This window comes from Chiloscyllium plagiosum, chromosome 40 (assembly GCF_004010195.1).
Source record: "Chiloscyllium plagiosum isolate BGI_BamShark_2017 chromosome 40, ASM401019v2, whole genome shotgun sequence".
Lineage (NCBI taxonomy): Eukaryota > Metazoa > Chordata > Chondrichthyes > Orectolobiformes > Hemiscylliidae > Chiloscyllium > Chiloscyllium plagiosum.
Genome location: NC_057749.1, coordinates 9,177,070 through 9,204,059, shown reverse-complemented (window position 1 = coordinate 9,204,059; position 26,990 = coordinate 9,177,070). Strand labels below are relative to the sequence as shown.

At 42.7% G+C, this 26,990-nt stretch overlaps 2 protein-coding genes across 4 annotated transcripts in view; both read left to right on the top strand.

Moving 5' to 3' along the window:
• edc3 (enhancer of mRNA decapping 3 homolog (S. cerevisiae)) overlaps positions 1 to 15,507 on the top strand; it is a 118,392-nt gene extending 102,885 nt beyond the window's left edge. For both annotated transcript variants that reach the window (XM_043680252.1, XM_043680253.1), the window contains exons 6-7: positions 4,606 to 4,823; positions 9,709 to 15,507. In XM_043680252.1, coding sequence (XP_043536187.1) covers positions 4,606 to 4,823; positions 9,709 to 10,043 — 553 coding nt within the window. In that variant the 3' untranslated portion in view covers positions 10,044 to 15,507. The remainder of the gene's footprint in view (positions 1 to 4,605; positions 4,824 to 9,708) is intronic.
• Positions 15,508 to 22,376: 6,869 nt separating this feature from the next.
• The window catches only part of LOC122542484 (restin homolog), a 117,924-nt gene continuing 113,310 nt past the window's right edge, over positions 22,377 to 26,990 (top strand). For both annotated transcript variants that reach the window (XM_043680251.1, XM_043680250.1), the window contains exon 1: positions 22,377 to 23,289. In XM_043680251.1, the coding sequence (XP_043536186.1) occupies positions 23,125 to 23,289 (165 nt within the window). In that variant the 5' untranslated portion in view covers positions 22,377 to 23,124. The remainder of the gene's footprint in view (positions 23,290 to 26,990) is intronic.

The following is a 26,990-nucleotide window of genomic DNA, read 5'->3' as shown; positions in this document are numbered from 1 at the left end:
AAAGCAAAGAGAAAAGGATAATTATGCACCTCCCTTCAGCTTTCCTGTGCTGGTTATTTGAATATACTATTTGAGTTGGGCTGGGCCAGTGTAAATACAAGAGGTGAGAAGCTGAAAGTTCTGCGACAAATAACTCACTGTGACTTCCTGAAGCCTAGTAGTCATCTGCAAGTGATATACTAAGATTGCAATGGAATATGCTCTATTTGCTAGGATGTTACAAGCCCTGATATCATTCAAGTCTCTCAACATTGTACAAGACAAGGCAATCCTGATTGGCATCTCATTCACCACCACTTTGAACATTCACTTGCTCCACCACTGATACACAGTGCCAGCAGTGTATGAGAGGTTGTGTAAAAACTCTCAAAAGCTCTTTTGATAGTACTTCCAAACCTGCAACCTCTCTACTACCTAGAAGGATAGGGGCAGCAAATACATGGAGACATCATCACAGCCAAGTTATTTTGAGCCATTCTCTGTCCTGAGTTGGAACTACATTGCCTTTCCTTTGCCATTGCTGGATCAAAATCCTGAGATTGCTTTCATAATGCTGGATGAACTGCAGCTGTTCAAAAAGACAGCTCACCACCACTCTTTAAAGGGTGATTATAAGGATGATCAATAAATGCTGTCCTAGCCAGTGATGTTCACATCTTGTGAAAAAATATAAAGTGCCTTTAAACTTCCTTTTACATGAAATCCTCCTTCCGTCTCACCATTCTCCCACCCCTTTTTCTCAGAAGTTTGAGACTTTACAATCTGTGGTGGTTTGCTTTGGTTTGAAAATTTACTTCTTTTATTTCAATGATTCATTCATGTAATGTGAGCATTGGTATCTAGGCCAACATTATCTTCTCCATTGAGAAGATATGGTGACCTAACATTTGTGAACTCCTTTAGTCCACGTGGTGTGCAGACATCCACAGTGCTGTTATTAGAGAGAGCTTCTCTCTAAAGAGAGTTCCAGAATAACAATGTACTTCCAAGACAAGATGGAGTGTGATGTGGACAGGATCTAGCAGCTGGAAGAGTTCCCATGTATCTGCTGCCCTATTATAGGTGGTTGAGGTTTGGACGGTACTGTTGAAGGAGTTTTGAGTTATTGTAGTGCATCTTGTGGATGGTACACACTGCTGCCATTGTCTGCTGAAGTAAATGAATGTGGGAGGCCAGTCAAGCTGTCTGCTTTGTTTTAGATGATGTCACATGCCTTGAGTTTTGGCAAAGCACTCATCCAGGCAAATGGGGGGCTATTCTATCACTTATCTGATTTGTGCCATGTAGATGGTGGACAGTCTTCGAGGAATCAGGAGGTGAGTGAGTCCAGAATTTCTAACCCGTGATTTGCTCTTGTAGCCAAAGTACTTATATGGCTAGTCTAATACAGTTTCTGGTCAATGTAACCTCCTTCTATCTCTCTCTCGCTCGCTCGCTCTCTCTCTCTCGCTCTCTCTCTCGCTGTCCCTCTCGCTCTCGCGCGCTCTCGCTCTCGCGCTCTCGCGCTCTCTCGCGCTCTCTCGCGCTCTCTCGCGCTCTCTCGCGCTCTCTCTCTCGCGCTCTCTCTCTCGCGCTCTCTCTCTCGCGCTCTCCCTCTCTCGCGCTCTCTCTCGCGCTCTCTCTCTCTCGCGCTCTCTCTCTCTCGCGCTCTCTCTCTCTCGCGCTCTCTCTCTCTCGCGCTCTCTCTCTCTCGCGCTCTCTCTCTCTCGCGCTCTCTCTCTCTCGCGCTCTCTCTCTCTCGCGCTCTCTCTCTCTCGCGCTCTCTCTCTCTCGCGCTCTCTCTCTCTCGCGCTCTCTCTCTCTCGCGCTCTCTCTCTCTCGCGCTCTCTCTCTCTCGCGCTCTCTCTCTCTCGCGCTCTCTCTCTCTCGCGCTCTCTCTCTCTCGCGCTCTCTCTCTCTCGCGCTCTCTCTCTCTCGCGCTCTCTCTCTCTCGCGCTCTCTCTCTCTCGCGCTCTCTCTCTCTCGCGCTCTCTCTCTCTCGCGCTCTCTCTCTCTCGCGCTCTCTCTCTCTCGCGCTCTCTCTCTCTCGCGCTCTCTCTCTCTCGCGCTCTCTCTCTCTCGCGCTCTCTCTCTCTCGCGCTCTCTCTCTCTCGCGCTCTCTCTCTCTCGCGCTCTCTCTCTCTCGCGCTCTCGCGCTCTCGCGCTCTCTCGCTCTCGCGCTCTCGCGCTCTCTCTCTCTCGCGCTCTCTCTCTCTCGCGCTCTCTCTCTCTCGCGCTCGCGCTCTCTCGCGCTCGCGCTCTCTCTCTCTCTCTCCTCCCCCTTCCCCCCCCACCCAGCATGCTGTTAGTGGGGCAATTCAGCTATTGTAATGTAGTTCAATGTCAAAGGCCGAAGTCGTATTTTCCTGTTTGATACAATAATTACAATAATTGTCTGGCTCTTGTGTGGCCTAAATCCTACTTGCCACTTGTCAGCCCAAACCTGGATATTGTCATAATTTTGTTGAACTTGGATGTGGATTGCTTTTGTATCTGAAGAGTTGCTGGTGATATTGAATATTAAGCAATTGTCAGTGAATCCCCCCATGTCTGATCTTATAACAGATGGAAGTTCAATGAAGCAGTTGAAGATGCTTGGGCTTAGGATGCTGCTTTGAACTACTGCTGAGATGACTGACCTCCAGTGACTACAATGATCTTCCTTTGTGCTAACTGTGATTCCAACTAGTAGAGAGAGTTCCCCCTATTTCCATTGACTTCTGTACTGTTAGGGCTCTGTGATGTTTCATGCTGTTTAAATAAGGCTTTTGTGTCAAGAGCAGTTTGAACCTAGGCTATAATGTTGTCTTGGCAGGGCCCAACCTGAGCGTCAGCAGTGATATTTGTTGAGTGTGACTTGCTGATGACCCCTCCATCACCTTGAGGGTTGTATAGTGACCCCAGCTGATAGTAATACTGGACAAGTCATATTCCAGAGTGAAACCTGACTTAATCAACCGACAGTTTAATTTTGCCATTTTGTTACTGTACTGGTTGATCGCTGAACATATAAGAGGCTGCCAGTGTACATTTATCAGAAGAATATCAAAGTTTATTACACGTGATAAAACAAAATACACAAACCATTTTGTTTTTAAGAACATTTTGACGCTGTGAAATTACAAACACCAAAAATAAATTCAATCCTTCTACCCTCAAAATGATCATTACAGATGCCCATGCCTCAGTGAAGGATTACCTTACTTCCACTTTAAAGTACCTTGTTCAGTTGGCATGACTGCATTTGGTTTCTTTCTGGCCAACTTTTTCCACTTAATGCTATCTCTAGTTTATGCTTCCACATGAGATACTGTCATTGTCCCTGGTGGTGTGTGACATACTTGTCACACTAGCTGTTCAGAGCATTCTGTATACAACCATCCTTAGCTTTAACGCTCATTACGCTGGTCCCAAGCATGCAATCCTTCTTGGTTTCGGTCACAAGGACACAAAAAGACTGCGTGAGAGCTGTATTTTTGAAGTTAGTTGATCACCTTCACCAAACCCAGTACAAAAACAGCACAGTCTCAGATTTGTGTGCTGATTCTGATGTCAAACGTTTTAAAAAAGAAAAAGGGGCAGGACTAATATTCCAAATTCTTTTAATGCAGGGCATGAGCTGGCACTAGCAAATATTAATTTCTTCCAATTGTGATTTGCTGCCTGTTGGGACTGGGTCGAAGGAAATGGTTTTATATGGTGCAGGATGTTTTAATGGGCAATTTCCTCATTGGGTGTGGGACTCAAACATATCAGAATTCCAAATAATGGGAGATCCTGTCAGTTTATGATTAACTTTTGGGGTTGGGAGTAACAATGACTTTTTTTTTGCTGCCTTGTTTTTGTCTATTTGTACATCATTGGTGGCCCCCTCAATCTACTCAGTAACATTGGATCCTTTATTGAGACTATGCACATGTGTGGAACGTTTATCAAATGCTTTGACATTTAGAACATTTTGAACATTCGAAAGATACAATCTTTTATACATCAGTGAATTTCAGAATTAGCTCTGTAAACCTTGTGTTTTCTGAAAGAGTAACACTTGCCTGTATGGCAATGGTTGAAGCTGCTGACTTTCATGGGGAAAGTGGACTACTGCTGCAGTGCAAGTTCCATGAATCCATTGTAATCATTTGGCCTTGATATATTTGGTCTTCGTTAAGTAGAGGTCCTGAAACACACAGAAGTGTACGTTAGTTTAGCACAAAAGGGGGTCATTCAGATCGGCCAGTCTGTCTGATAAATTCAGTCAGTCTCTCTCCCCCTGTCCGGAAAACAGCATTTCAACATATCCCTGTCATCATTTACATCAGTTATTTGTTCCATTCCCCCATTTTGATGGTTACCATTGAATCGATATGCGTCATCCTGTCAGTCATGACCTTTAGCTTGTTGGATTATTCGCCTACTAGCAGTCCCTCTGTTTCTTCTCCCCTGCCCCCAAGCGCGCGCGCACACACACACACACACACACTCTCACTCCCTCTCTCTCTCTCTCTCTCTCTCTCTCTCTCTCTGATTTGGTCTTCAGATAGTTGTCATTTTTTGTATGTCATGCAATACTTTAATGTGATTGCAAGTCTGGTTTTGCTTAAAAGTTAAATCAAGGTATTTATATTCAAGGTTAAACCCCAAGAATGTTCACCAGCGTCCAACCGTTGCTTTGTTGTGTGGACCACATGTGAAGGGCGCTCAGGGGATCAGCTGTGGCCGCCACCTTGCCAACCACCAGGTACAAGTTATCCTGTTCCTGCCTAACTTTGTGAAGATGCTGGAGTGTATCACCACTGAGCTGCAACTCTTCAGCAAGACAGAAAGCAAACAAGTGGCCAGTGTGAAAGGTGCGTCATCATCAAGCTTGTATAATTTTGTTTTATGCCCTATTTATTTATTGTGGTACATGAATCTGTGTGTGTAAAGGTACTGAATACCAGCCCAGCCTTGAACTTAGTTTTTGAGAAGCCTATCACAAAGCGCATGCACTAATTGGAGATCTTCACTGCATGGGATTGCATCTATTTACTTTCTGCCATATAAGTAATCAGGCCTTGGCTAAGGTCCTACTTATTTTAATTCTAAACTTTTATTTTGGTGGTTTGGATGGTAAATTCACCAGGCACATGTAAGATAATTATAATTAGTTTTTGGAGTCTGCTTCTGGCAGCAGCCAAATGGCTGCTTCAAGTCCCTTTCCAGAACTTGAGTATGCAATCTAGCCTGAAACCCCAGCATAGTACAGAAGAAGTGCTACGTTGTTGAAACTGAAGGGAAAAGATTAACTGACCATTAACTTGATGCCTGTTTGTTGAATTAATCTGTGTGAAAAATGACTTATATATTTCCCAATTAGCAAACCCGTATGCTTCCAAGTAATTAATTTTATAATGTGAACTGAAGTCTCTTTAAAATGTTGAAGTTTGGAAGAATCGCGTACTGAATGTCAGCCCCGTGCAATTGTATTCTCTGAATTGGTGTCAACAGCATTAATCACTTGCCTTTTCAAATTAAATATTTTAATATTTAATTTTCATGATTGCAGGTCTCTTAAATATCCTCAAAGGCAAGCTGCATCTGTCCAGAGCACTTAGCGATATTTGCAGATCATGTGAAATACAACCTAATACAGCCTAGATTAGAGTGGTGTTGATAAAGCACAGCAGGTCAGGCAGCAGCCGAGGAGTAGGAAAATAGATGTTTCGGGCAAAACAGGGCTTTTGCCCGATACCCCGATTTTCCTGCTCCTCGGATGCTGCCTGACCTGCTGTGCTTTTCCAGCACCACTCTAATCTAAACTCTGGTTTCCATCATCTGCAGTCCTCACTTTTGCCTAATACGGGCCTACAACTGCTGGTTGGACTAAGCTGATTACAGATGTAATTGTTCCCTCAGCTCACTGGTGCCGATGATGCATGAGAGGTTTCCAGAGCTTGCTTGGATAAATTAACACATGTACTTCATACCTTCAAATGTCCTAAATTTGAGCACTTAACAGAGTGCAGCTGCTTTTATCTTGAGCTCTCTGCACTATTTCTGTCATCAATTCCAGATGTATGGGTTTCGCCAAAGAAAATTTGATAGATTTCTTCAGGGTATTAGTCTCTGCCCCCAGATTTACATTTCAGGAGCTGTCTATGCTAGATCAATGGTCTGGCAGTATAAAATATACATCAAATCTTGCTGATTCACAATTCTTCTCTGGTTAGGGTGCTGGGAGAGTAGGGATGATAGGGTGCAAAATGGGGCCGGGGATTTTGGTTTAGGGATTGATTGGTGGGTTAAATGATTTGGGGGAGGTATATTTGAGGGTGGGGGTGTGAGAGGTAAGTTTGGGGTCAGTTGAATACTTGGGAGTTAGACGATGTATTCAACAGTTTAACATTTCCTGAGTAATTTCAGCTGAGCTCAAGTCTCTGATTTAAATGGAGACTCCTGGAGGATTCAAGATGTAGTGGCTGCTTTGATGGAGATTCTGCAGTATTCCCATATGCAACTCCCGACTACACTGCAGTATTGACTGACTGGCAATCAGAAAATCTGTACCGTTATGTCTGTAGAGGGTTAATTAATCAGTATTACAAGATCATAAGACCGAGGATTAAAAGTAGGTAATTCAACCCATTGAGTCTGATCCATTATTCAATCAAATAATTGCTGACCTGATAATCCTGAACTCCACTTTCCTGCCTTTTCCCCATTAACCCTTGATTTCCTTACTGATTAAAAATCTATCTCCGCCTTGATTATGCTTAACAACCCAGCCGTGACAGTCCTATATGATTAAAAAAATTCCACAGATTTACTGCCCTCTTAGAAGAAATTTCTTCGCATCTGTTTTAAATCGATTTCTCCTTGCGCAGATTGTGACCTTTGGTCTTCAATTGTACCACAAAGGGAAACAACCTGTCCATGTCTACCCTGTCAAGTTCCTTAAGAATCTTGTATGTTTCAATAAGGTCACCCCTCGTTTCTGTGAACTCAATAAATGCATGCCCAACTCCTCCCTAGCCAGGATCAACCCAGTGAGCATCTCTGAACTACCTCCAGTGACAGTCTATTGGATAAGGGGACCAAAACTGTTCACAGTATTTCAGGTGTGATCTAACTGGTGCCCTGTGTAGATTAAGCAAAACCTCTACATGTTTATACTCCATTCCCTTTGAAACATAGACCAACTTTCCATTTTCCCTCCCTGTTTTCTTCTAAATTTGGATTCTAGCTTTTTATGTATGCATGAATGCTGCCAAATCTCTTTGTGCTTTAAGTTTCTGCAGTCTTGTCCGTTTCAATAATATCCAACTCTTCTATTCTTCCTGCCAAAGTGAAAACTTCCATTTTCCCACATTATAGGTCAACTGACAAGTTTCAGCCTCTTCATTAAACCTGTGTGTATTCCTCTGCAAACTGTCATCCTCACCATTTGCCTTCCCACCTACTTTGTCGTCCACAAACATGACTGAGTGCATTCACTTTCCTCATCCAAGTAATTAATAGATATTGTAAATAATCTCAAGACTGATCCATTGGTTTAGGTTGGCATTCTGAACGGTGCTGTTCTTAAAAAAAAAAAAAACTTTTGACAAGAAGGTTGTTGGTTGCTAAATAGCCACCTCTTGCATTACAGTGATTTCTTTTGAGTTACACTGAAACCTATCTAAAACAGTCAAATCCTGGTTCAGCATTGCTCTTCATTTAACCAGCTGTTTAGATCTGTGAATAATGGGCAGCACGGTGGCTCAGTGGTTCTCACTGCTGCCTCACAGCACCAGGGTCGATTCCAGCCTCGGGCGACTGTCTGTGTGGAGTTTGCATATTCTCCCAGTATCTGCTTGGGTTTCCTCTGGATGCTCCGGTTTCCTCCCACAGTCCAAAGATGTGGAGGTTAGGTGAATTGGCCCTGCTAAATTGTCCATAGTGCTAGGTGCATTGTCAGAGGAAAATGGGTCTGGGTGGGTTACTCTTCGGAGAGTTGGTGTGGACTTGTTGGGCCACAGGGCCTGTTTCCGTACTGTAGGGAATCTAATCTAATTTCCTGTTTTCTCTGTGGGCAGTTTACTGTTCTGCTGGCATTTTCCTTTTCTCATTCCTGGTGGATCTCTGCAGTTTCTCCTCCACCCTCTACCCAACCACTACCACCACCACCACCACCCCCCTTCACAGCTCCCAACAATGAATAGAGATCCAGTTTGATGCCTTTTTTCTCCCTCCCTAGTGAAAAGACACTGTCACTTGCAAATCTTTGTATCGTCCTCGTCCAGTGCTCTCTTTCCTCCTGTTTAAAATCAATCTTCTCATTTGCACCATTGATAATTTTTTCACCTCACCATAAATAGCTGTTGTTAATGTGATTTGAGCTTAGAGGAGAAAGTCTTTTCTATTAGTCATTTAGTATTTTTATGCTGTTCCTTTTTAAGAGTTGCTTTGCTAAATATTCTGTAACATTCATAAAGGGTTAAAATTGATTTAAGTTTTGGAAGCCATTTATAACATCATGCCCTTGGTTCCTAAAAGAATTGCACCTCCGGTTTAAGGTCATTTAGGAAATGGCTCTCAAAAGAATGCAATCAGGGTACGATGGCCAAGTCATGTTCCAGCTTGGATTCTGGGAGAGGAGAATGTGTTGGCTCCTAGCAAATGCAGTTTCATTCAACCACAGTCTCAACTGCTCACGCCTGAGGGCTCTTAAACTCTATTTCATTCTCACGCTAAGATCTCAAAAGCATTGCAACCCTCAATCAGTAGATGTTAATCAGAAACATTAATCTTGCCTTTGGCACAGTTTTTTGCCCACCTGTTGCGAATGCTTATAGCTTGGCACATAAATGGATTCCATTTCTGATTGACACCAGTATATACCCCAAGGCATGGATACAGTTCTTAGAAATGGAAAGGGATTTTTTTTTGATGAGGAACTCCATCGCTTGAACTTTATTAAGTGTTCCTTCAATGTGAACCTCTTATCATTTAAAGTTTCTTGGTGATTTGCACACTGTAAGATTTTCAACTGTGTTTAAATTGAGACACGTTATGTATGAGATGGTTGTCAGCTAAAACTACCCTTTGCAGAGAAGAATGAAAGAAAATTAGCCATATCATGCCTGCTCTGACTTTCCAGGTGCGCCAAAGTGCTTCTGAGCCAAATTGACTGCTTTTTAAAATGTTTCTATTATATTACAGAGAAATCTGACAGCCAGTTTGTACATACCAAAGTCCTTTAATTAGCAATCTGATGACCACCAATTTTAAAAAATGCTTATATGCTGATTGGGAGATAAATATTGGCCAAGGCACTGGAAAGAACTGCCTGCTATTCTTCAGGTAATGCTGTAGGATCTTGTATATTCACCTGTGCAGGCAGAGGATTGATATCTAAGATGGAAGACTGCACACTGTGGGGCTCTGCCGTACTGCAACACAGTTATATAACTCTACACTCACTGTCTATTTTATAATAGAGAGGCGAAGGGGGAGATGATGGCCGAGTTATATTATTGCTAGACCTTGGTACTAGATCCAAATTTACTTTGATTCTAGGTCCAGATCTATCTTGCCTGTTCATCCAGCACCTGCCAACTTGGTTGCCATTTCCCAGTTTCCACTTTTTCCCAAATATAGTGAAGCAGATTTCAACATTAAATTTTAGACTTGACACAAGGAGGTATTTGCATTCAAAATTATTTCCTATATCTTTCTCAAGTAACGTTTTCTTTTTGCTTGCTAAACTTCCAGACTTGCCTGACACTCCTGTTGACTTGGTGATCAATTGTCTTGACTGCCACGAGAACCCGTTTCTTCGCGAGCAGCCATGGTACAGAGCAGCAGTCGAATGGGCCAACCAGAATCGAGCTCCGGTGTTGAGCATTGACCCACCTGTGGGCGAATTGGAGCATGTCATTGATGCCAAGTGGTCTCTAGCCGTGGGCCTGCCTTTGCCACTGGGGGAAAGTGCTGGCAGGGTCTATCTCTGTGATATTGGGATACCAAAAAAGGTTTTCCAGGAAGTGGGAATCTCCTATCACTCACCTTTTGGTTGCAAGTTTGTCATTCCTTTGCATTGTGCGTAGTGGTGGCTTAATACACTAGAGGATAACCGTGCAGGCCATAAAACAGCTCAGCAACCTGCGGAGAAGAATATGGAGAAGCGTTACAAGCCTTAATGGACAACTCACTTGGATTTCAATAATAAAGTTGCAGGAAATGGTTTATGAAGCAGAGAAACATCACAAGTGTCCTGTTGCGACTGGTGCCGTACCACGATCTGCTAAGGGGTGACAGCACCAAAGGTTACTGCTGGTTTGCAGTTTTGCCTTGTCCCCGTGCGCATTACTGTGCCTTTACTGTGAAGGCTGTGCATGGTATTGTTTGTGACATTCAAGACTTTCTTTATAGGCAGGGTTGAAATGGGCACCCACTCATGAATGAGTTTGCCCGTGTAGAATAGTATTTTTGCTATTCAACCAGTTTTTTCTGAGAGGGGGTGGCAACTGCTGAGAACTTCTTTGAAGTAGAAAGATGTTCATTAAGAAATGCAGTAACTATCACACTTGTGGTTTCCTTTAAATTCTATGCACCATTTAGAAATGATCACTCTTGGTTTTTTTTTCCCATGAGCAGACGGCTTAAGACAATGTTTTCAAACCTTGTGGTTTTTCATGAAGCTTAAATGTTTTTATTTGTGGTGAAACGCAATATTTGCAGAATATCAAAAATGCCTGTAATTGTGATCCTTAACGTGAACTAATGGCGCCCCCTTGTGCAGCCAAGGCTTAAGAGCAGCCCCTGTGGTGACCCAGTTTGGGTAGTTATAAAGGGCCTTCTGCTTTCCTGAACTTAATGGCTGATGGATGCTTGAAGTTGTGACAGTTTCAGTAGTTCCCATAGACATGCTCCATATCGCCACCCACCCCCCCCCCCACTTCAAAAAAGCATAAATACAAGAGCATCAAACAATATGTCAGCTCCATTTTGCCAATGATAGGTTCAAATTTCTATTTAATGTGATACTGTTCTGAATGGAATGGACTGCCATGTCTTACATTGAGCAAGGTGCATGCCTTATTAATGTTGAGTTTTAGATGGGTCCATTGTACTGAATGTTTTTGTTTTATATTGTCAAGTATTAAGTTCTTTAACCTACCAGTTGAAGAAATAAGTTAAGTAGGGCTCTTGATTTGTTTGCCAACCTCATTATTTAAAATAATCTCATGTGCTCACAGAACAATTGGGGACCATTAGATCAGTAGATTTTTTATTTTAAAGCCAGTCGTGAATTGGGAACTTTTGGCACCTGGATATTTGTATTCCAGGCAAAAGCACTGGCGAAAATCCGACTGATAAATACAACTGCTGGGAAGAAGTAAGATAGTGAAAAAGGAGTGTCAATATTGTATTGAAAGTTGAGCAGAACCTCAATATGTGGGTTAGCTTGGAATTGAGCTCCAAAAGCTTTCGCTAGGTAATGCAGTGAACTGGAGCCAGCTGAATGAACACCTCCTCCTTGTGCTCCTGATGTGTTGAAGTATTTCTAATTGCTTTTTAATGCATGACCAGAGTAGTGTAGAAAACATATTTTCTGGTATCATAGATGAGCATTTGAACTAAACTGACCAAAGTGGGGTGGGAGTTTTGCTTGTTATTTTCACTCCTGTTTTTAAAAAAAAAAAATTGGTAGAGATATCCACTGCCACCAACCCTCCAGTTTAGGCTTTGGTTATATTGTGTTCCATTCTTTTCTAGGATAATAGACAAAGTTGGTATCATTATTTTTGACTTGGCTGCCATTTGGTTTTCCAATGTGATCCGAGTTGGTCAGTCAAACAGTGTCCAAGGTTCCAATTGAAATGTGTATCTGTTCTTGTGTAGATAAATACTTTGTTCCTCAGCTCCCAGTATTTCATTCCCCATCTTGTTTATTGCTTGGACAATCTTATTTGATCACTGGAAAACACTGGAGCTAGAGATAGGACAGTAATTGCGGAGAACTCAGTTTACTCATGCCCATTGATTAGAGATCATTATTCAAATGCAGTTTTGTGACTGCATCATCCATGGCTTAAATTCTTTTTTGGAGACAGAAATACATTGCACCTTCACTGCTGACCATGTTCTGGTAATGAGAGAATTAGAATATTTCCTTGAAGGTGCTCCTTTAGTCTTCCCTCTGCAGTGTTCCTCACAGTTGGTGAGAGTTGACAATAATGCATTTATCACTGTTCTCAGAGGCTGAATAAGATTTTTTAATTTGCAAGCATTTATCTTCAACTGTAATTATTTAAAGTTCTACTGAAGCCTCTGGAAGCTGCTTCCTATAGTACATGAAAGATCTCTGTGCTTTACTATTTGCCCAGATGTTTGTTAGAATAAGGCAAAAATTATTTTTTGTGCAACTCCGAAGAGTCTGGCTGCCTACACAATGTGATAGTGCTTTGAAACAGTTTAATTCTTCAATGGAATCTACAGCGTTGCATGCTTCCCTCTGCTTTGAGCAATAGTGGCCAGTAAAATTTGTTCAGTAGCTTGAATCAAGCCATTGCAAAGAATTAAGCTAATTCTAACTTTTTGTTTACCTGATATACCTTTGGTTTCATTTTGGAGGAGGGCTGTTTTTGTTCAAGCAGTGCATATGGAAGAAGGCAAAGGGTTTAGATGCTGGGCATCACTAAACGGCCTGAAATAACATTGAACCCCTGCTGTGATCACTTTGGTGGAGGACCTGGTTTAATGTGATTCAGTTGGCTTCAGTGATATTTAACTCTCCTGTTCAGATTTGATGCAACATCAGCAATATACCCATTTTTCAGGGCATCCAATTCTTTGTGACTGCAGGGTTTCGGCTCATTGAGGAACATTTACTTGCTGTTGTGATGTTATTTGAGCTTCGAGTTGAACAATAGAGTTTTCTTTCAGGCCACGGCAGGCGCATCTTATGCAGTCATTGTGCAATATTACGACGGCAGTGTATAAAAGGACAAAACGTTTGTGCATATTTTTCATTGACAAAAGAATGTAGATAAGCATTGCTTACAAAGTACATTTCTACAAATGTCAGGAAATGAATTTATCACTTGTAAAACGGGACACAAAGTGAGTGAGAATATACATGCTGGGCTTGGACAATGCAGTGGCATTTGAATATCTGAAACAAACTACCACGATAGTGCTAGAGGTGTACTTTCAATGCAACAGATATGTTGTATTTCTGGAAAGTTGCTTCTGCATGTAAGTGTTGTGCCACTTAGACTTTGGGCATTGGCTGCCTTTGTCAATCCTATCCATTTTTGAAAAAGCGAAATAACATGTTTTGTTCAAACCGTTTAATTTTCACTAGAGTGATTCTCACAAGCTAAAAAAATAGACTGTACAACATGGCAGTGACTATAACCAAACTTAGGGCGGTGATGGAGTATCCGCCTCTGTTAAAATGCAAGCCAGGTCTGTCGTGTTATTTTAAGTAGTACTCCAACAACTCTGAGCCCTCCATACCCTTTACTGATTGTTCACAGCAGACAAGCGGAATTCAAACATCCTGGTGCTTTTGTTCCAGGCAGATAGAAAACATGGGCCATTCTCCAATGTATACCACCCTATACTTTAACTGGCTGTCTGGTCTAATGCCACAGCACTGAATTTCCTTTCTTCCCTGTTCCAGATTAACATAATGGCCCTGTATATGGACATAGTTGTGTTTTTTTCCCCTTAGACAGGGGTTTTAACAAGTCCCTGTGGTGGAGTTCCTTGCAGAATGAGAGGAAGAAGACAAGCCTGGATTTTTTCTTTGCTTATTTAACAAAACAATAAATCTGGCAAGCGGAATAGAATTTGGGAATCCTCAACCTTTCAGGTCATTTTGTGTTATGACAGCACTGATTTGAGGTGCCAGGAAGTTTGGAAGCGGTAATTTTAGATCTAGAAAGTGAACAAAATAGTTTATTTTTAGTGAAATGTATCAGATCAGCATTAAAAGGAGATAACAAACAACTTGTATTGTCAGATATTTCAGTCTTTTGTCTGACTTTGTTTTTGCTCTCAAATGCATTAACTCGTTCCCACCATCTATTTGGTTTGTGGGGGGGGGGGGTGTCGTCTCCACACTAGTGTTTGGGTTACCCCCATGATGCCCTGCTGTCTGAAATGTACAAAGAAAAAAGGGTGTGCGACTGTGCATTGCATCTTCAGTGACTGTTTAAAAGTGCCATATGCTGTTCTCTTGAATAACCTCGTGCTAATTGCCTTTTTGTTTTGCCCTCCACCTCCTTCGCTAATTCAGATGGGTAGAGGAAAATCAGGCAAGAAATAAGTTTTTAGTTTTCTCCTTCTGACTAATTCCTAGTTATCCTCCTCTGCTAATTACTGTGGGATGATTGAGATCAAGTTTGAATTCTAGATTGGCAGCTGTTTTCCAGCAGGCTCCTGAGGAATGAATGACTATTCGACGGACTGCAGAGCCATCGGAAGTGGCTCACCAAGTTATAAAAGTTTTGTTCAACCAGAAGTAATGGTGTCTGTGTTTTGGTGACAATCCTGCCCTCTGCGTGAGAGGTTTATAAGTGATTCCACACCTTAATGGCACAATCAATGTAATTTGGTGGGAAATGCTGCTAGCAGTCGTCTTTACAGTGGCCAATTACTGGTGAAACATCCTTTATTTAAGAAAAAAAGAACTCTCTTCACTGTGAACATAAGTTTCAAAATTCATGCTAGGAACAAGTAGTGAACATAATAGGTCTGTGGAGCCCAGCATTTCCCTAGAAAGCCTTGTTTGATCACTACAACTTACAAAACTTGATTCTTACAGTATTTCAGCATTAATGCATAATTTTCCTTTATGTTTACAAATCTTACAGACACACTCTGCACCACTAAAAACTTATTGGTAACAGGAACTCCAGCTTCTTTCCAGGTAATTGCACGTGTGCTCAGTGGAAGTGCTCCTATTAATCAAGCTTTGAGGAGTTTGTGTTACAGCAGTGTTAAATATTGTACTGTGCAGGTACAAGTGATCATGAATACTGCTTTTGTTCCTCTCCCTGCTTCTTTAATATTGCAGTTGCTCTTGGAAAAACAACTGTTTAATGTTTGTTCAAAGTTGCTTTTCAAACTGTACACTTAAATAGACTGGTACATTGTGACGTGGTGATCTTTTGAATAAACAAAAATTTCCATAACAATCAAAAGCAGGCTGCTGTTAGTGGTAGTTAATTTATCGTATTGAAACCAATGTACTTTGATTTGCACAGTATCTCCTGTCTGTACTTCCTGCATGTGTCCAGTTTACCTGAACACTGGACCTTGAGCACTAGAACTAATGCACATCACCCTTGTGCTGTACCAGTTTATTGTAGTTATGAGGTTCTAAGTGATTGTGACCAAGAAGTTTTTTGTGGATGTGTTTTTGTTTTGGTGTTGACTGACATTTACAAAATGTAAATCTGTTGTCTCAATTTTCGATGCAGATACCGTCCTGTGTTCTGGAAGGTACATGATTTCTCATTGCTGGAACTAAAGATCTAAATAAAGACAAATTTCTGTTGATTGCTCTCTTTTCTTTTGAATGTGATAATGCAAATGTTATTCCAAGTATAGAAAATGTCGATATTGCCAATAAAATAATACTTGGTTGCTAAATACTTTTCCAAAATATACTGTATTTGTGAAATTTATAAGTGTACGTTATATAAAATTTGCACTGCATAGTGCAATTCAGATTATTTTCTTTCACTAAGTGCATAAGATGACTTGCTAAATGTTACATGTGTTTTTACAGTATACACTTGCTTTTCATGTCATTTGTTATCAAATGTGTATAGTCGAAGGGATTTCCTTAGGTATGTGGTTCAGTCTGTTTTGACTCTGGTGGCTGTCCCAAGCTTCTACACAGCAGTCTGTAATACGTGATTGTCCAAGTTTCGAGTTGATCCAGAAACATCTTTCGCCGAATTGATGTTGATTTCTATTCACTTTCCTGGAACCAAATCACAGCACTTACAGTCATAGAGATGTACAGCATTGAAACAGATCCTTTGGTCCAACTCGTCAATGCCGACCAATATCCCAATCTAATTTTGTCCCATTTGCCAGTACTTGGCCCATATCCTTCTAAACCCTTCCTATTCACAAACCTATCCAGATGCCTTTTAAATGTTGCAATTGAACCATCCTCCACCACTTCCTCTGGCATCTCATTCCATACACTGACCACCCTTTGTGTGAAAAAGTTGCCCCTTAGTTCCCTTTTTATATCTTTGCCCTCTCCCCCTAAACCTATGCCCTCTAGTTCTGGACTCCCCCACCCCAGGGAAAAGACCTTGTCCATTTATCCTATTCATGTCCCGTATGATTTTATAAACCACTGTGAGGTCACCCCTCCGCCTCCGACGCTCCAGGGAAAACAGCCCCAACATATTTAGCCTCCCCCTATAGCTCAAATCCTCCAACCAAGGCCACATCTTTGGAACTTTTTTCAGGTTTCACAACATCCTTTCGATAGGAAGACAACCAGAATTGCGCGCAATATTCCAAAGGTGGCCTAACCAATGTCCTGTACAGCCGCAACATGACCTCCCAACTCCTGTACTCAATGCTCTGACCAATAAAGGAAAGTATACCAAACGCCGCCTTCACTATCCTATCTACCTGCAATTCTACTTTCAAGGAGCTATGAACCTGCACTCCAAGGTGTCTTTGTTCAGCAACACTCCCTAAGACCTTACCATGCAGTGTATAAGTCCTGCTAAGATTTGTTTTCCCAAAATGCAGCACCTCGCATTTATGTAAATTAAACTTCATCTGCCACTCTTCAGCCCATCTGATCAAGATTCCGTTGTAATCTGAGGTAGCCTCCTTCACTGTCCACTACACCTCCAATTTTGGTGTTATCTGCGAACTTAAATAACTATGCCTCCTATGTTCCTATCCAAATTATTTATATAAATGACAAAAAGTAGTGGACCCTTGTGGCACTCCACTGGTCACATGCCTCCAGTCTGAAAAACAACCCTCCACCACCACCACCACCTTTGAGCCAGTTCTGTATGCAAATGGCTAGTTCTCACTGTATTCCGTGAGATCTAACCTTGCTAACCTGTCTCCCGTGGTATTAATGCTTCATTGCTTTTTATATTTTAAGTTTTTAAATCTGGACTGAGTTGGGAAGGGACTGTTTTCCGACAAAGGATTAAGGAATTGCTGTACTTTTTATAAAACAAGCTAATGAAACTCATTTGTGGGTGTGCTTAACACTGTTGTCTTGCAAGCAGTGGAGGAAGGTGTAAAAGCAGACAGCTTTCCATCAGCATGTGTATACAGCGGGAGATTTGGCTGTCAACCAGTTACTGATTAGATTGTGGAACTGTGACCAGTTGTGCATACCAAAGGTCATCCCTTGGTAGCTGAGCAGCTTGTGGATTGTGAGTGATTGCAAGGAGAAGCTTCCAGAATGGTGTGACGAAGCTGCTCCATTAGTAAGGTTATGCTGTCCTTGGCTTTTTTTTCCCAGAGAGGTGGTAAAAGACACAGACTTCAAAAAGTCTTGTGTTAGGGCCAGTTTGATTATAGCTAACACATACTGCCTCAGGCAACAGGCTTTCAAGTTTTTTGAAAAAAACACTTGGACAATGAACGGGGAATGGCCAGTTCTCCCAGCTCAACATTACTCTGGTTTTGTTTTGTTTTTAGCGATAGTGTTGAAAAAGCTGCTGGACCCAAAGGTCATGCTGATCTCTCTTTGACTTCTCTCCTGTAAGACCCTGGGTTGGTTTTACCTTTTGTGCCAAGGGGTGTTTTTGGGGATTGTTGCAATTATTGGGAACAGCAATGTTTAAGTTTGGATAATTTGGGTTTTCAGATGGGTAAGTTATTCGGTTTTCTGTTCTCTCTTGTTTGTGTTTCATTCTGTCGTCTTGTAAATAGATTCCGTTTTGTTTAAAACTAAGTGGTTGGGTCAGCTGCAACGCTCCTGGACTATCTAGTATACATCGTGCTTAAAACAACCAGCAAAGTTAAGATCTGGGATACTTTCTTGAGATGCTTTGAGGGGTATGGCCTGGTCCATTACAATGGGAGATGGTATCTGTCTGTCTCCAGTAAAATATTGGAAGCTGAAGAAGTCAGTTATTTTTCTTGCTTTTAGCTGATAATTCAGAAACTTGATTTTTTTTTGTGCTGTGAGCCATGGAGTAGTGGGATTGGAGCAATGATGCACTCCTCCAATCTCAGTCACAGATGTTTTCTAATCAACCTGTTCCAAGATGTTAAACCAGCAAAGTTAAGATCTGGGATACTTTCTTGAGATGCTTTGAGGGGTATGGCCTGGTCCATTACAATGGGAGATGGTATCTGTCTGTCTCCAGTAAAATATTGGAAGCTAAAGAAGTCAGTTATTTTTCTTGCTTTTAGCTGATAATTCAGAAACTTGATTTTTTTTTGTGTTGTGAGCCATGGAGTAGTGGGACTGGAGCAATGATGCACTCCTCCAATCTCAGTCACAGATGTTTTCTAATCAACCTGTTCCAAGATGCTATGACACATCTTTGGATCAGGTAAGACTTGAAGCCCACGCCTCCTAGCCAAGAGATAGGACCACTACCACTGTGTATCAAGAGCCCATCATCTGAGACTTTATCTCTCATGCTCTGTGCCACCTGAGAAGTGAACAAACCTTAAGGAAAAGCTCAGAACTGAATAATTTGAGAAACCAAAATGAGCTCTTGCTATTATTACTTAAAGGGATGATGGTGGATAGGCATTGACAAACATTTAAAAAGTACATGGTGAAGCTATAACAATTATTCCTTCCTGTCTGGCATTGAAAAAAGTAGGAAAGGTGGACTGACCGTGGCTTACTCTTGAGGAAATTAGGGATCATATTGGATTCAAGGACAGGGCATATAAATCAACTAAAAAGCTGCTCTCAGCTTTGGGAGCAGGTTAGACTTTAGCACAGGAGGACAAAGGGATTGTGTGATGGGGTGCAGTGTGGGGAAAAAAAGGACGAGAGCAAGCTTTTGGCAGATATACAAATGCATTAGTAAACTCTTTTGGAATGTGGAAAAAAAAGTGACAATGTCGATCTCTTACAGTCTGAAATGGGAAGTTGAAATGGGAACAAAGGGTAAATCAATTAAATATGTAATTTGTTTCTGCCTTCACAAAGGCAGACACAAATATTGCTTTTCAATCATTTTGTGATAATGTCATGAGAGAGTAACTGCAGGCAATCAATATTGATAGGGAATTGGGTATTGGGAAATGGAGATTAAAGGCTGATAAATCCCCAGGCCTGGTCATCTATATCCAAAGTACCTAAGGAAGTGACTGAGAAGTCGTGGATGTATTGGTGGTAATCTTGAAAGATTCTATGTCCTCGACCACAGTTTCTGTGAATTGATGGGTAGTTAATTGACCCCATTATTTAACAAAGAAAAGAGAATTAGCAAGGATTTAATTAGCTAGTGTTAGTAGTAGGGAAAATGCTAGAGTTCGTGATTAAAATAGAGCACTTGGAAGACAGTGACAGGATTGGACAGAGGTGCACGGATTTACAAAAAGGAAATCTCGTTGACAAAGCTACTGGAATTTTCAAGGCTGTAACTGGTAGAGCTGATAAGGGGGAGCCAGTGGCTGTGATTTACAAAGGATTTCAGAAGGTTTTTGATACTTTTCTTATGTGGAAACCTATGTAAAAGTAGTGCATGAAACTGCGGGTAGTGCACTGCCATGAATAGTGAACTGATTGACAAATCAGGAGCAAAGTGGAAATAAATAGATCACTTTCTGCGTGGCAGTAAGTAGTGAGGTACTGCAGGGATCAATGCTTGGACTCCAAGTTTGCAGACAGCATAAAGCTGGATAGGAAGGTGAACTGCGAGGAGGATGCAGGGCTGCTTTAGTGTACAAGTCAGTGAATAGGTAAATGCATGGCAGATGCAGTAAAATGTGGATAAATGAGAAGTTACCCATTATTGTAGCAAAAATAGGAAGATAGGTTAACAACCACAAACAGGATGTCCTATGAATGTGAACTATTATTTATTATAGATATAGTTTTCCGCCAAGGGCAAGCAATGAAGAGCTATCAGTTCAAACTCCAAATCCCTTCTAAAAAGGCGTTATGAACGGTGGAGAAAAATACTGGAGAAACAGTTTACCAGCATTTGTTCACAAGATTCAATACACAGGTTAAACATAAATACAGAGAAAACCGAATAGGCACATAGCCCTTTGGCTTGGGCTCGGGCTCGGGCTGTGGTTGAAGTTGTTAACCCGAATCCATCAAGCAGGTAAATTAGAGGCTTCGCGTAAGTTGAGATTTTAAACTTTGTAATGACTTTGGAAATCAAGCCCCACTATTTCCAATGCATTACCTCAGTCAAGAGTAAAAAAACCACCTGTCTTTGCAGACTTGCTTTTAACAGTCTAACAAAAAAAACAAGCCGAGAAGGCCGGAAGTGAGAAGGTGGTTCAGTCTGCTGCAGCGTTCTGCACCTTCTCAGCACCCTTATCTCTACCTCTGGAAATTACGCAATCTTTTTGGGAGAGTAGAAAACTGTAATCTAATTGAGTTGAACTAACATTTCCCTAATTTACGAAGACCTGGATGAGTTGGACTGCAGGGTCTGTTCGCACGCTCTGTGACTCAATAATTTTATGACAATGAGGATTTCAGTATTTTCCAGAGGTACTAAATTGAAAGGATGGTGTTGATTGACAATTATAAACTTACTTACACTTTTAGATTAGATTAGATTACATTACAGTGTGGAAACAGGCCCTTTGGCCCAACAAGGATTTCAGTATTTTCCAGAGGTACTAAATTGAAAGGATGGTGTTGATTGACAATTATAAAGTTACTTACACTTGCTAATTAAGTTTTCAAGGTAATAATATGTTTCTGTGTACAGTATTTTGAAGAGAGTAGAGAGTTAAAACATAAAGTGGCACAGTGGTTAGCACTGCTGCCTCAGCAACAGGGACATTAGTTCTAACCTCAGGTGGACGTCCCTGTGGAGTTTGCATGTTCTCCCTATGACTGTATGGGTTCCTCTTAGTTCAACGATGTGCAAATTAGGGGGTTTTACCTTGCCAAATTACCAATAGTGTTCAGGGATATGCAGGTTAGGTGGGTTAGTCATGAGAAATGCAGGGTTACAAGGCTATGGTGGGTCTGGGGCGAAGCTCTTCGGAGAGTTGGTGTGGAGTCAAATGGCCTGTTTTGACACTATAGGAATTCTATGATTTCTATGTAAATGACAGTAGGAGTAATTCTTGAGGAATTCTGCCTTAATCCAGTCTCTCTGCATAAATTGGTCCTATTATCCTAGCAATCAGTCTGGTAAAACCTTATGGTGCTCTCTCCATAGCCAAAACATCCATCCCGAGACTGGCTTGCTCGCCCTGAGCAGTTTGCCGATGTGAAAGAATGGGCTGGCTAGAACAGATTTCAACTGGGAACTGTCTGTGTGCAAGTGCACCAGCAGGTGGCAGCTGCCTTCTTTGTAAGAGAGAGAGAGAGAGAGACTGGCCTGTTCTGGTCACCTGTCACTGTTCGCTTATGAGGATCTACTGTACCAACACCACACCTCAGGCAAGGGGAGAGGTTGAGAAGGAGAATTCTTCATGATCACCTCATCCACGGAGGAATTTAACCTATATTGTCAGCATCACATTGGTTTACAAAACAATCAGCTGAGCTAAATTGACCCCCCACAAGTAAACCACATTAACCTACAATAGAATCATAGAATCCCTACACTGTGGAAAAAGGCCCTTCGGCCCAACACATCCACAATGACCTCCCGAAGAGTAACCCACCCAGACCCATTCCGCTACCCTATTACTATGCATTTACGCCTGCCTAATACACCTAAGCTACACGCCCTTGAACACTATGAGCAATTTAGCATAGCCAATTCACCCTAACTTACACCTCTTTGGACTGTGGGAGGAAACCCACGCAGACAGGGGCAGAATGTGCAAACTCCACGTCAATAGTCACCCGAGGCTGGACCAGCTCCCATTGTTGTTTCAAGTTTTTTTCAGTCAATTTGTTTAGTCATATTATGACACACCTCTGGAGCAAATGCGTCTTGAACTTGGACTATCTAGCCTCGAGGTAGGAGCACTACCATGGTACCACAAGTACACCCATTCAAGTCCCTGGGAATAATATCTATCGCTCAATTAACATCACGGCATGGTAGTTCAGTGGTTAGCACTGCTGCCTCACAGCACCAGGGATCCAGGTTCAATCCCAGCCTTGGGAAACTGTGAAGTTTGCACATTCTCCCCGTGTTTGCGTGGGTTTCCTCCCACAGTCCAAAGAGGTGCAAATTAGGGTGAATTGGCTATGCTAAATTGCCCATAGTGTCCAGGGATGGACAGACTAGGTGGGTTGGGTCCGGATGGGATGCTCTTCGGAGGATCGGTTTGGACTCAATGGGCCGAAGGGCCTGCTGTAAAGATCCTGTTTGTATACAAAGCTGAGGTTCTGATCACCATCCCATGAGGTGCGGGAGCTGCCGCCTTCTGCAGGAGAACAGTGATTCAGCGACTGTCGGGTTTTTTTTTGGTGGGTGGGGTGGGGGGGAGAGAAGGAGGCCCCTTATAAGGCGCTAGACAACTGCAACTCTTCATTTGTCTCGGCCCTTTGATTCAAAGCGGAATTCCCGCGATTGCTCGCGCTGCCAGAGCCAGCCACGCAGGCGCAGTCTGCCTGAAATCACAGGACCCTGGATACATTGTAACTGAAAGTGACTGTTTCCAGATGGATACATTGTAGCCAAATTCCAGGCAAAGTATCCGGCCTCTGGGATACATTGTAACTGAATGGGAAGGGAGTGTAACACCCTCTGAAAACATTCTGGGGGTGGGAAGAGAGGACTAAGAGAGTTGCTGGTCACTGTTGTCAGTGTGTTTCTGGTTACTGTGGACGCAGGAGGCGGGCTGTTTCAAAGTGACAACAAAAGAATGATTTGTGACACGACCAGCCAGCGAGTGGCTGGATTTCTCGGCCTCGCTTTTGCAGCGTGCCTGGGGTAAGTGGCAGGCGATTGGGGCACTCTATCCCCGGCTGGTCCCTCCCAGTTGTGCTGCATGTGATTTGTGATGTGATCCCCGGCCTGGCTCCCGGGCACTGTGTGTAACTGACAAATGGTTGATTTCACCGCCAGCCGGAGGGACCGGCGCCGCAGGGTGGGGTTAAGCGGGAGCTGGCAGAGCTACGGGCTGTTGCAGTCCCCACCCCTCACCCTGTCTGACCTGGACAGTGGTTCACAAGCACTGCGTAGGACCCGAAGATCTCAGCTCCGATTTCAGGTATTTATGAAAAGTTTGTTCTGACACAGTGTTATCACCGCAGGTAACTTTGTGGAAGTGGCGCTTAGTGATATTGGAGCCAAGCCAGGAAGTAACCATACATCTGAAAGTCTGAAACCCTGTGTATGGTGCTCTGGGAGAGCTGATGCTGAGCTAGTAACGAAATCTGGAGTTGACAAACTTCTCCGATTCATACCGGAGTAACATGAAAAGTTCACTGGCCTTAGTCTAGCCCCACACCAGTTATTTCATTGATAATTCCCTTGACTCTATTTGAGGCGACTTAGAATCATAGAATCCCGACAGTGTGGAAGCAGGCCATTTGGCCCATCGAATCCACATCAAACCTACGAAGAACATCCCACCACCTATCCTATTCCTGTAACCCTGCATTTATCATGGCTAATCCACCTAACCTGCACATCCCTGGACACTGGGCAATTTAGTAACCACATTATTGGACTGTGGGAGGAAACCAGAGCACTAGGTTAGGTCCATTAGTGAGGGGTAAATGTAGAATATTAGGGTCGGGGAATGGGACTGGGCGAGTTACTCTTTGGACTAGTTGGATCAAATGGCCTGTTTTCACACTGTAGGGATCCTATGAATCATTCGGAGGAAACCCATGCAGACACAGGAGGACATGTAAACTCCACACACACACACAGGCGCCCAAGGGTGGAATCAAACCCGGGTACCTGGCACTGTGGGGCAGCATTGCTAACCACTGAGCCCCCGTGCCATGAAGCAAAAGTAGTTGTCAAAGGAAAATGCAATGATCATGTGACAAACAAGGTATTTGCAGTACAGTGTCATGTTAAAAACAATCGTCTGATGATTGCTTGTCCGGAACTGATTAACACAGTGGGCTAGTTTATTTAAAACAATAAAACACAATAAGTTATGAAGCAGACTAACTGTTTTCAGCCTCCAAATCCAAAGCAGATTAACTATCAGGACGAGTCACAATGTTTATATACACACAACACATGCAGTCCTTTAAGATGAGCTCTCTGAAAGGCTAGGAGCATGTACAATCCTCAGAACCAGGCATTCAGCCAGACAGGACTATACTCTTCATAGGCCTCCTCTCACCTATTGCAAGACTGCAAAAAGAAACAGAGCTCTCTGCTTTACATTAAGCTGAATGAATTTACAATTTGCACCAATGCTCCCAGTGGTGTGTCATCTCTGAGAAATAGTTCTGCTCTCTTTCTAGTCTTTGTGGAGAGATAGGACGTTGATTGGAAGGAACTGGAAACTGTCACCATGCATCTGAAACACAGCTGGATAGGAGCTAACATCGCCAGCATGAACCTCCTCATTCTGATGTGCCTGAAGCTTCTATAGTAGATGCAGGTCCAGTGTTACATTGGCATAACTGCCATTGAGTGTAACAATGGGAAAAACCCTGCAGTAGCCAATAGAGAAAAGAAATCTGAACCTTCTGGGTGAGAGACTCCTTGATCACAGTCAGTCCCCATGTCATTGCCCGTCAGGCAGCAGTTTTGCTGCACCAGCTACTGGTTTCTCTTTACAGATCCCTGAACTTGCATGAAAGACAGGACCATCGCAAGCATTGAGAGATTTCATAAAGAATCGTGGGAATCCTGGAGTGCAGATAAAGGCTGTTTGGCCCATGGTCTGCACTGACATTCCAAACAGTGTCCCACCCAGGCCCATACCATCCCTGTAATCCTGCATTTCCCACCTGAACTGCAGAAGGAAATCCACGCAGATGCAGAGAGAATGTGCAAACTCCACATAACAGTCATCGAACAGTGGAATCAAGCCCAAGTCTCTGGTGCTGTGAGGCAGCAGTGCTAGCCACTGTGCCATCATGCCACCCTTTCCAGTGTGTTCCTGTATGATTTGAATCTCATTCAATGATGTCAGGCCCATGTCCCTCTCTTCCAGGAACTCACTGTTTCTGAAATGTTTTCCTGCTTTTTCTTTAAGGGATGGGTGCCACCTCCTTCAATACTCCTGAACAACTTGTGAACAGACCTCTCATATATTAGAGTTGATCTTTTTCTGTACCTTCACTGTAGCTGTAATACTATGTGCTGCATTCTGTTCTATCATCCTGACATATTTATGTAAGGTATGATTTACCTGGATATCTCACAAAACAATACTTTTCACTGTATCTCTGTACACGTGACAATAATAAATCAAATCAAATCAATAGCCAGGACCACAGGATGTAGGGGACAGGATGTGTTTGGGTTGGGTTTGAGACTGCTGTAGTCAGTTTGGGAGCCCTGGCCAGAAGCAACACTGGGGCCATGGGATTTCTTCCTCAGTCACCACACCTTAGGAAAGATGTGTTATCCTTGGAGGAAGTGCAGTGTTGATTGATCAGAATGATATCTGCACTCCAAGGGTGTGCAGATATACAGGCCATTTGACCTTACTGGTCTATGTGGCAATTAAGCCTCCTCTATCGTTTTCACCTCTCAGTCTATCAGCCTAATGCCCCTTTCCCTTCTCCCTTATAAGTTTCCTCTTAACTGAATCCATGTTGCTCACTTCCTCACCACTCTTTTGATAAAGAAGTTTAAAACTACAAAGAGAGATTGCTATTTCTGAAAGAACCCTAAGGTTGAGTTCAGGGTGGAACTTATTCTTTCTTCTGAAAGAATGATTGCAGAAGCTTCTCAGTATCATATTTTGTGAGCAAGCTGTGTTTGCAAAGACTTCAGAGACAACTGTGCAAGGTTAATGAAGTCCACTCATGCCTGAACCTCAGAGTAACTGACTCCAGAGCATTCTCTGATTTATATTCTTTTTGCCTTCTTGAATAAGTCAACAGCCCTTTTTTTTTCATAGAGTGCCCATCTCTGCAGAGAAATCTTTTTTCTCTTTTTGCTGAATGACACGTGTATGATGGCTGATTTGGTTTGGGGCTAATTAGAGGGATAAACATTTTATACTTCTCAATTAGTGACTGTGTATGTTATCAAATTATTGTAAATGCACTGCAAGAGTTTTGTTCTGATAAACCAATAATTATGGTTCATAGAGCCATAGAGATGTACAGCATGGAAACAGACCATTCGGTCCAACCCGTCCATGCCGACCAGATATCCCAACCCAATCTAGTCCCACCTGCCAGCACCCGGCCCATATCCCTCAAAACCCTTCCTATTCATATACCCATCCAAATGCCTCTTAAATGTTGCAATTGTACCAACCTCCACCACATCCTCTGGCAGCTCATTCCATACATGTACCACCCTCTGCATGAAAAAGTTGCCCCTTGGGTCTCTTTTGTATCTTTCCCCTCTCACCCTAAACCTATGCCCTCTAGTTGTGGACTCCCTGACCCCAGTCGGGAGGTCATGTTGCAGCTGTACAGGACATTGGTTAGGCCACTGTTGGAATATTGTGTGCAATTCTGGTCTCCTTCCTATCGGAAAGATGTTGTGAAACTTGAAAGGGTTCAGAAAAGATTTACAAAGATGTTGCCAGGGTTGGAGGATCTGAGCTACAGGAGAGGCTGAACAGGCTGGGACTTTGTCTATTTATCCTATCCATGCCCCTCATAATTTTGTAAACCTCTATAAGGTCACCCCTCAGCCTTCGACGCTCCAGGGAAAACAGCCCCAGCCTGTTCAGCCTCTCCTGTAGCTCAGATCCTCCAACCCTGGCAACATCCTTGTAAATCTTTTCTGAACCCTTTCAAGTTTCACAACATC